At 51.6% G+C, this 10,426-nt stretch overlaps 2 protein-coding genes across 2 annotated transcripts; one reads left to right on the plus strand and one right to left on the minus strand.

Moving 5' to 3' along the window:
• Positions 1-242: 242 nt before the first annotated feature.
• LOC120840310 lies at positions 243-1,685 on the plus strand. The gene has a single exon (XM_040210767.1). It carries the CDS (start codon positions 243-245, stop codon positions 1,683-1,685), a length of 1,443 nt encoding a protein of 480 aa, XP_040066701.1.
• Positions 1,686-8,052: 6,367 nt separating this feature from the next.
• On the minus strand, positions 8,053-9,741 carry LOC120840309. Its single transcript, XM_040210766.1, has one exon. It carries the CDS (start codon positions 9,739-9,741, stop codon positions 8,053-8,055), a length of 1,689 nt encoding a protein of 562 aa, XP_040066700.1.
• Positions 9,742-10,426: the final 685 nt, after the last annotated feature.

Below are 10,426 nucleotides of genomic sequence, written 5' to 3' on the forward strand. Positions count from 1 at the left end.
CTTAACGAAGTAGGAATGTACCCTTCACCTGAAAAAACAAAGTGCACAATATATGGAAGGAATCAGAACAACAAAAACCTAGGGCTTACCTTTGCCGGAAACCCAATCCAACGAGAAGACTCCATAAAAATTTTAGGAGTAAACTTTGGATACTTGCCAAAGAACACCACAGCCTGGATCACCGAAATACTTAAAAAATGGAAACAAGGCATTAATTTGGTTAGGCGCGCATCTTACCCAAGATGGGCGGCGCGGGGGAAAAGACTGCAAAGAAGCTGGTCATGTCAGTGCTAGTCTCAAAAATTACTTATGCGGCGGGATTTTATCCCCTCACCCGGCGACATCACAACCGACTCAAGACCTTGCTAAATGAAGCAAGAAGAACCATCCTCGGACTCCCGAAACACACCCGTAGTGAAGAGCTGGCCAAGTGTATCTTCATCCCGGATATCGCTGATCTGATCCAGCAGCAGAAAGACGCTCAAGCCTCTCGCCTACAACATACAAACGAAGGCAGGATGATTGCGAAATTCATGGGCGTACAAATCCAGGTAGATCCTCCAATCCCCAAACGACCCCCTCCATGGGAACTCATCGATGTGACAGAAGGCTCCAAACCCCTACCTAAGAACATGGATGCAGATAGACACAAGAAACGCCGGGAACATTACGCAAGACAACACAAGAGAGACTTAGCAGAGATACTAGCGACCCCTAAACACATGGTGGCTTACGCAGACGCTAGCCTCGGCACCACAGGTTGGGCCACTGCAGTCACCTACCTCAAGAAACACGCAACCTGGACAGTGGCCCAAGGCAATCCCCTAGGCCATCACACACCAGAATATGCGGAGTGCAAGGCTGTCCTGCAGGCCATTGAAGGTGCTACACCCTACTTAGGAACTGACGAGCAGCTAGTTCTCTATACAGACTCCCAAGAAGTGGTTAGAGAACTTAGACAACACAAGTACTCTGCAAGTCCCACCATAAAAGCTATCTTTGACTCCGCAATCCGACTATACCGGAACAAGGGGGCCAGGATCAGCGTCAGGTGGGTCCCCGGACATGAGGGAATACCCGGCAACGAGCTTGCACACGAAGCCGCGCAGCAGGCGATGAGAAACCTCACGCAACCGTCCCTGCAGCCCCGGCCTTCGGACGTCAGCCCGTCACACCCGCAACCGAGCGATTGCAACGACAATCCTCATGAGGACCAGGATACATACGACCCTGTTGACGAACTGCGCATAGACCAACGAACAAGGAAACGCCTCCTAGAAAGATCCTGGTCCCCAGAGGAACACCCTATCCCGAAGGACACATTTCGAAGAAAAGAAATCGTGCTGCTACGGCGCATTCGCACTGGCGGAGCGGTGACTCCTAACCTCCAATACAAATTCGAACTTTATGCCCTCAAGAAAAAACACCCTTACGCAGTACCACCTTACCCCCGGTGCAAACTTTGCAGGGAGGAGGACTCGCGCCCCAGTTTGCACCACATACTCTGGGACTGCGAAGGGCTCAAAACTTACAGGTGCCTCATCTTCAGCAAGATGAAACAAATCGACCGGCCGACCAATCTCCGGGACTGGACGCACCCGGCGGGTGATTCCCAAAGAAAGACTCGGGTGCTGAGATCACTATTAGAGTATATCTCTACAGGCGGCCTGACCTCCTGCATTTAAACCCCCCACCCCGATTTCCCCAAAAGACGACGCCAGACCACAAGGTCACCGCGTTGCGATGACTTCGGTCATCGGAGTTCTTTTTCAATAAACGTTTTCATCCATCCATCCATCCCTTAGCGAAAGGGACCTTTATACGCCGTGTGATCACGATCTCCAGCTCCCTTTACGACAGGTACCTGGGCTAAACGTACCTTCACGCTGCCGTGTGATTTGGGTATAAATCCCTTTTATGTCTATGCCTGAGTCCCACTAGGTCAACAAACAGAACCAACCGACAGCGACAAGCCTGAAACCAGATTCTTTCGCGATTTGACTGGCTTTGTAGAATAAAAGAGGCTATGCTCAAACACGAGCAACATGCAAAGAGGTTGCGAACGCGGATCCGCTTCCAGTGTGAATGAGCGGTAAGTGTGAAACGGAGTATTGGCTTTCCTATCTACAAGCGGCGAGATGTTTTGGTGGCGCCCTCCTATGGTTCCCTCTCGTGACGTCATTACCTTGCGAACAAGTTAGATGGTGTTTGTAATGAGCATAATGGAAGCTTGATATCACTACGCTTTGAAACCAACACTGCCGACACACCATCACAAGGGAATTTCTTACATTACTCTTACTTCACTCGATGAGAAAGCCTTTGCTGACAGTATTCGGCCCATCGTGGAAGGCCGACCACATCGACGCTTTCGATCGCGAACGTAGTCAAGGGCTTTGATGGCTTAGTGGACTAGCGCAGACTAAAGCCACGAAATGAGCTGCGCTTAGAAAATCGGCACTCCGGTCCCCGATCTGCTAGCGGGCGCCGCCATCTTGGCACTTAATGCAGGGCAGACGCAACTGTCGATCGCCTCAAGTAAAACACTTCGACATCCTCAGCTTTACACGCGGTGCAATGTTGATAACATATAACCAGGACTCCGAGTTTTCGTAGTTCCTTTTTTGCCCAAAATTCGAAGTTTATCGGAGCTTGCTTTTTTTTTTGTTTTTTTTTATTCCCATTTTTTTATATTTAGAGTTCAATTTTGCAGCATTTCCTATTAAGGATAAATAAATAAATATATATTGTCTGGGTGTAAACGTTTCATTGATAAAATAAATAAAACGCGCTTGCATCAATTAACATTTCTTGAGCTAAATTCGGCGTTTGTGCCATTGCCATTGGCAATACTAATTTGTCCCACGACAAAAGTTGCACACAAGTGTTGCTTGGATAAACGTCAAAACCTTAAAATCAATTAATTCCTGGAGGTAGTCGCTGGGAAGCTCGTATTCATCCCATCCTATTCCGTCAACTTACCCCGCGGCCGTGCGAGGTGGAGTGGTAAAGGATATTAAAGACGTTTCAACTGCCCCTCTTCCCCATCTAATGCAATCGCTATGGTTTCACTTTTACAAAAATGTCACAGGTTTGCTGATATTCTCTGTTCGAACACAGAGGACTGCCGACCAGGCGATAGGTCCACGCGTCGGCGGAGTCTTGCCAATGAAGGGGAGACCACAGTTTTGCAACGAAAGGAATTTATTGCTACAAACAGAAAAAAAAAAACACACACAAAAAAGGTTAACAAGTGCCGGGCTGCGAAAGCAACAGGACTTGAACGTGCTTCACCCGGCCGGTACACGGGCGGCGAAGATAAAATCACTCAACACACAACGAATTAGGCAAAACCCAAAGTCTACCGCTCATTACAATGCATTAACCATCTCTTACGCGGGAGCTTCCCCGAACATGGAAAAAAATAGCAACTTCGGAGCTTCAATGTTATCAAATAATACAATCGGACGCCCGTGAGAACAAAGACCAACTACGGAAATACGGGTGCCTTAATTACTATAAAGAAAAATGCGAGTGGAGGGGAAATCTCGTCTCACAGTGTCCGGGAGAAACGGTCTTGCGAGGCGCTGTCCAAAGGGGGAAGGATTGCTCCCGGCGGTACCACGGTGAATTGGGCGGCTTGAGGTGGCCACACAATCACACACACACACTTCAATGAAAAAACTGTGAGTGCGCAGGCGAGCTGGTGGATGTTGATCATAATGTAGAAAACCCGAGACTGTGGTAAAAGCAAGGAAACGGAGTCGAAGAAGAAAGACAGGGGACAGAACGTCTCAACTTCCTTGCTTTTACCACAGTCTCGGGTTTTCTACATTATGACAAACACTTCGTCGTCGAAGTCTTCCCCAGTCCGGACCTGGCCCGCTACCGTTGGGCTCCACGGACTCGATGCTTCGATTCCCCGTCTGTTGCTTCCGAGTGTCCCGCTCACACTGCCCGCCTTTGCCTCAAAGAGTCCCCCTCGACGGGACCCCGCACTCCAGCACGTAGGCGTGGAAAAAAAAAAAAAAAAAAACCAAACCCTAGGACGCTGGCCCCCTCGTCACTTCATCCTCCCCCAAAGGCAGCATCGCTTCGTTTTCGTGGGAGCTGGGTCCCAGCCCTCACACCCCGCGATTTTCTTGGAAGGACGCGTCTAGCCCGGGAGAATGGATAACGCAACACAGCCGGATTTTGTGACATGAATAATGTAACATAGCCGGATTTTGTGACACTGCCCCTCACTTTAGAAGATTCACGCGTGAATATTTAAACAAACTCTTCACAAAAACTCGGTAAACAATATCGCATACAAAAAAAAATAATCAAGAGTACATATGCTAAGCAAACCAAACTGCGCTCCGTATGAGATACAGTCGTGCACATTCCCAGAGGGAAGTTTTCATATTCGGAGGATACAAACGAAGTACGGAGTAAACATAACATACATATACTGGCTTAATAGAGAAAAACAAAGCCTCATTAGTGAGACGGACTTGCAATCGGCTTAGGAAATCAGCACCCACATTTTCGCTGCCCTTGATATGTTCGATAGTGAAAGGAAATTCCTGCAAGAGGAGGCTCCACCTCAGCACTACTGTTCAGATGCTTCGCCTGATTGATGTACTTCGGCGGCTGGTGGTCGGTTTGTACGAGGAATTTCCTACCGTAAAGGTATGGACTGAATTTCTGCACTCCCCAGACCAATGCCAAGCACTCCCTTTTGATGGTGCTGTAGGCGGCCTCATGAGCAAGCAGCTTCCGGCTCGCGTAAGCCACAGTATGTAAGCGGCTATCATGCTGCTGCATTAAAGGGGCGGTGCAACGATTTTCAATTGGAATGTTTTTCACTTTACACGAGTTTACTGGCACTAGTGGGACTCAAGGATACTCGCACGAAACGCCACTGGCCAAGAAACTCTTTTGTTCCACTGTAATTTCGAGGACAAAACCGAGCGTTTTCATTCAATCTCTCCTTCGCAAAACCTGATGACGTAGCTGGGCGGTAGCAGTGCCGCCCAGTGACGATATTTGAATGCGGCTTATAGATTGGACCCGAGCATTGCGTCGGCACTCGATTTGGGCTCGTGATAATTACTAGCTCGAGAAGCATTCGGGTAGTGGCCCGTGTCCAATCGCTGCAATGACGACAACAGCCAAACCATAACAATGTCTGGAACGCAGCGCGTGTCCTGTGCCTTGCGGCCTTGCCAAACCCAGCGCGTGGCTATGATCAACATTGGCGGCATATAATCGGCTCCAGATCACGTGGCCGCTTGTTCTGGCTGCGAGTTGAGGGGGTGAACTCTGCTTGTTTTTCTTTATTTTTTTCTGTGACTTCAATTGCGTGTGGTGAAAAACGAATGGGTATTTCAGAAGTCATTAACGTCAGGGATCCGCTCTAAGCGGTATTTCCGCAAAATACAAAACTCATTGTATCGCCCCTTTAACATAGCTCCGAGACTTGTGTCGGAAGCATCGGTCCTGAGGACGAAGTCTTTTCCAAAGTCTGTGAGTGTCAGGATCGGCGGATTTGCGATCCGTTCTTTCAGCTCGTCGAACACCGACTGATGAGCGGCCCTCCACTCAACCTGGTTCCTTTCCTTTTTCTTTGTGAGGTCCGTTAGCGGCCCACTGATCTTTGCGTAGTCGGGAATAAAATCCCGGTAGTATCCCGTCAGTCCGAGGAACGCCCGCACCTGGCGCTTGGTGGTCGGCACACTCGCCTTCTCGATTTTGTCGAGCGTCTTTCCGAGGGGTCCGAGCTGTCCCTTTCCGATGCGGTGACCCAGAGAGTCACTTTGTTCCATCCCAAAATCACACTTGGTTGGGCGAATGGCCAGTCTCGCCGCTTGGATACGGCCGAACAACGTGTGCAGTGCAGTAAGGTGTTGTTCCCAGGTGTCGGCAGCCACCAACTCATCGTCGTAGTAATGGGCCACGTCTGGTATTCCGTCCACCACCTTCCGCATCAGTTTGGCAAATACCGCCGGAGCGGTCTTGACCCCAAACGGAATGTAGCGAAAATGGTACAGTCCCGAAGTCGTCGAAAATGCGGTCTTGGGCTGGGAATCGTCGCTGAGTGGATCTGCCAATAGCCCTTCACGAAATCCATCTTTGAGAAGTAGCGTTTGTTTCCGACGGCGGCGATAACGGCGTCGACTCGTGGCATGGGTTCGGAGTCTGGAACTAAGACGCCGTTTAAACGTCTGAAATCGACGCACAGCCGATTTGTCTCGTCCGGCTTCTTGACGAGCGGAACGGGTGCGTTGTACGCAGAGCTGGACTTTTCTATTATTCCGAGCCTGAGCATTTCCTGCACCTCTTCCTCAACCTTTGTGTGGGTCGCAAATGGCAGTGGGTATTGTCGCACATAGAAGGGGGTATTTGTAGTCTGCTTCAGCGCGCACTGTATCCATGTGATTTTTCCCGGAATGTCGGAGAAGATGTTCTCATGGCTGCGCATTACGCGGTCGAGCTGCGACTTTTGCTCAGCACTAAGCTTTGATGAAACTTTCGCATCTCCGGGGCCTTCCTCTCTCTGGAATGCTGGTAGAGGGATCGGCTGGTCATCTTCGGTTTCCGTCAGTGAGAGAACCGCGCAGGCCTGTCACTCGTCTTCCTACTCGATTCCCCGCTCCTCGCATTTCTTTAGTAGGTTAGCGTGGAACAATTTCAGGCCGGTCCTGTCTGGATCTCGTAGTCGACCTCTCCTGTTTTTCTCGTAACGATGAAGGGCCCCTTCCACTGCAGTAGAAGTTTGTTATTGTCCGTGGGGAGCAGTAGGAGCACCTTCTCTCCCGGCTGGAAACTCCGCTCGTTGGTTTTCTGGTTGTATACTTCGTCTCACCTTAGCATGGACTATTGTTTGCCGCGCATGCTAAAATCGCGAGCTAGTTGCTTTGGATGAAGCCGTAGCGGGAGCACGAGCGCTCGTGTAGCGAGTGCTCCAGTCAAGGCAATCAAGGCTAACCACTCGCGCTTGCACGGCTTTCGCAGTTAGTCCACGCAAAGGTGAAACGAAGTATAGTACCGAGCGTAACGAGCTCCCGACCTCGCGAGTTCTTCGTGGGCGATTTTGCACGTCTCCTCGAGGCGATTTCTCAGGTCGAGCACGTGCTCATAGGTAATCCGGAGCTCTGCGTCGAGCTCGACGTTGGTCCAAACCTCTCTCAGAATGACTAGCGGGCCCCGGACATGGCGATCGTACAACAATTCAAAAGGCGAAAAGCCGAGGCTCGCCTGTGGCACTTCCCGGTAGGCAAACAGCAATGCGGGCAAATACCGGTCCCAATCCTTGGGTCTCTCGGAGCACATTGGCTTCAGCATGAGTTTAAGTGTTCCATTGAACTTCTCCACCAATCAATTTGCCATGGGGTGGTAGTGGGACGTGTGCAACTGCCTTGTCGACAGGAGCCGCCTGATCTCTTTCATTAGCTCGGAAGTGAAATTCGAGCCCCGGTCGCTTAATATCTCTCGTGGCACTCCGACCCGCGCGAACATCTCGACCAGGGCCTCTGCCACTCTTTCGGTCTCGATGCTGGGCAAAGCCACGGCGTCCGGGTAGCGAGTCGCGTAGTCTACCATTGTCAGTATGTACTGGTTCCCTCGGCCCGAAGCCTGGGCAATCGGTCCCACAATGTCGATAGCAACCCTCTGAAATGGGGTATCTATTAAGGGGCTCCCACCCAGTGGGACGCGAGGGACCTTTCCCTCCGGTGTTGTTCGCTGGCACACGTCACACGATAGCACGAACCGCCGTACGTCCAAGCCCAATCCCGGCCAGAAGAACTATTCCAGGATGCGGCTCTTCGTTTTCGCCTGGCCCAGGTGTCCCGCCATAATGCTTTCATGGGCAACCTTCAGCACAGTTTCTCGGTGGGCCTGAGGCACCACGAGCTGGCGCGTCTCTCTCCCCGACAGCTCCCGGTATACTCGATAACGAAGCCCTTGCCCCTCTCCGGTTCCATAAGTGTCCGTGGCCGTCTTTCCCCTGGCCTTTCCCCAATCCGCTTAAAGCAGGGGCGCAGGGTGTTATCCTCTTCCTGCTCCTCAGCGAAGCCCGGCGTGTCGATGGCCAGCCCTTCGATTTGAGGCACGTGTAGTTTTTTTCAATCCAGTTTGTTGTTTCTTTCTCTGGGTCCTGGTTTCCACGGCACACGCCGGAGTTGGGGGATCTTCCACTTCCGCCCGGGTTTCGCGTCCTGGCTCGTCCTGGCTCTCCTGTGTGTCAAGTTCCGCCGGGTCCTCCCGCACTCGCTCTGTCGGTATCGGGTCGTCCCCCGCCCCCACATCAGTCGCGGGGTCGTCCGGTTCTCTAGCACCGGGAATATTGCCGAGCACGAGGTCGTACAGGGGCCCGTCCATGCACAGGGCTTTGAGTCCTCCGTCGAAGTAGGGCGTTTTAACGTGGCTATGGGCCTCGGGAAGCATTTTCACGGTTCCATCGACGAGATACAGTGGCTTCTTGGTTCCAGTGAGGAGGCCGTCGTCGACCAATCCTCGTCTTACGATGACTGTGTTACTCCCCGTGTCGCGCAGAACCGTGATCTTTTTCTGTCCGATTGTTCCCTCAACGACTGGCATTCCCTCGACCAGGAACTTATGGCGCGGGGTCATTACCGCGTTGACGACCGGAATTTTCGTCCCATCCTCCAGCTCTAAGAGCCCATCCGTGACGTTTCCGTCCTTTCTGTCTTGTCGGGGCATATAGATGCCCGACGCCTGAGGTTTCGTCTGGCCCCGGCAGACATCCGTCGTATATCCCTTCCTGCCACACTTTTGGCATGTGGGCACCTGTCCGGTGTGGTACAGGCTACGACATTGTGCAGCTTTGTACCCCGTCTTATTACAGAGGGAGCACCTCATAGCAGACCTCGGAGGCCCGCCCCCCTCGCTGCTTTTCTTCGCTGAGGGTTCGGCTTCGTTTTTCCCGGCTCTCCCCAGGTTACTATGACCTTGCGCGTCCAAAAATTGGTCCGCCATCTCCAACAGTACATCCAAATGTGGCAGTTTTCTTTCCTTCAAATAGATGGCCATTGCTGGATGACAACCCCTTAAGAACTGCTCTTTGATAACCAGCTTCCGGAGACTTTCAAAATCTTTGGTCACTGCGGCCAGCTCGACCCACCGGTCGAAGTAGTGGCCAAGCCTGGCGGCGTATTGAGTGGCCGTCTCTCCATCTACTGGCTTCCCAACACGGAATTTATCGCGAAAGCCCTCAACGGTAAACCGGAACCTCTTGAGCAGTGAGGCTTTCACTTTGCCGTAATCGGCGGCATATACGGGCGGCAATCGCCCATACACACTGAGGGCTTCCCCCGTGAGGCACCTGCTTAGGGCGGTGGTCCATTGGCTCTCTGGCCACTTTTGGCTTAAAGCGATTCCCTCAAACCTTCTTATATAAGCGTCAAGGTCGTCGTTCCTTTCGTCAAAGGCGAGTAGGAGCTTGTTCGGATTCAATTTCAAAACGCTCTGACCCCCGCCGTCAGTTCCTGCTCCGGATGAGCGTTTCCCCTCCTTCTTGTTCTCAAACTCTAGCCTCAGCCTCAGTATCTCAAGCTCCCTCTCGGCGGCTGCTTTCGCAGCCTCTTGTTCCCGCTTAATGGCCTCCCTGGTAGCTTCTCGCTCTAGGGCTCTCGCCTTTCTTTGTTTGGCGGTCTCTTTCTCTATCCACCTTTTTAGTTCGGCTCCCGAGAGGTCTAGTTTGGTTCCCAGGGCCACGAGTCTTTCAATATCCATTTCTGGCCTACCCAAGCTCGCCGCCGTTCGAACTACGGAACTACACTTCCCTCTAACCACGCGGTTTCTACTCGCAGCCCTCCAAAGGCAAGTGTCCACCATGGTCAGTCAGGTCCTGTTTCAGACGCCAGTTTTGTCACAGGTGTGCTGATACTCTCTGTTTAAACACAAAAGACTGCCGACCAGGCGATAGGTCCACGCCTCGGTCGAGTCTTGCCAATGAAGGGAAGACCACAGTTTTGCAACGAAACAAATTTAATGCTACAAACAGAACAAACAAAAAAACACAGAAAAGGTTAACAAGTGCCGAGCTGCGAAAGCGACAGGACTCGAACGTGCTTCACCCGGTTGGTGCACGGGCGGCGAAGATAAAATCACTCAACACACAACGAATTAGACAAAACCCAAAGTCTACCGCTCATTACAATGCATTAGCCATCTCTAACGCGGGAGCTTCCCCGAACATGGAATAAAATAACTTCAGAGCTTAAATGTTATCAAATAATACGATCGGACGCCCGTGAGAATAAAGACCAACTACGGAAATACGGGTGCCTTAATTACTATAAAGAAAAATGCGAGTGGAGGGGAAATCTCGTCTCACAGTGTCCGGGAGGGACGGTCTTGCGAGGCGCTGTCCGAAGGGGGAAAGAATGGTCCCGTCGGCACCACGGTGGGTTGGGCG

Source organism: Ixodes scapularis, unplaced genomic scaffold, assembly GCF_016920785.2.
Source record: "Ixodes scapularis isolate PalLabHiFi unplaced genomic scaffold, ASM1692078v2 PGA_scaffold13__105_contigs__length_92229423, whole genome shotgun sequence".
In the NCBI taxonomy this organism is placed as follows: domain Eukaryota; kingdom Metazoa; phylum Arthropoda; class Arachnida; order Ixodida; family Ixodidae; genus Ixodes; species Ixodes scapularis.

Bases quoted from the DNA above. Each gene is read 5' to 3' on its own strand.
- LOC120840310 (XM_040210767.1), top strand. From the start codon at position 243: ATGGGCGGCGCGGGGGAAAAGACTGCAAAGAAGCTGGTCATGTCAGTG.
- LOC120840309 (XM_040210766.1), bottom strand. From the start codon at position 9,741: ATGGATATTGAAAGACTCGTGGCCCTGGGAACCAAACTAGACCTCTCG.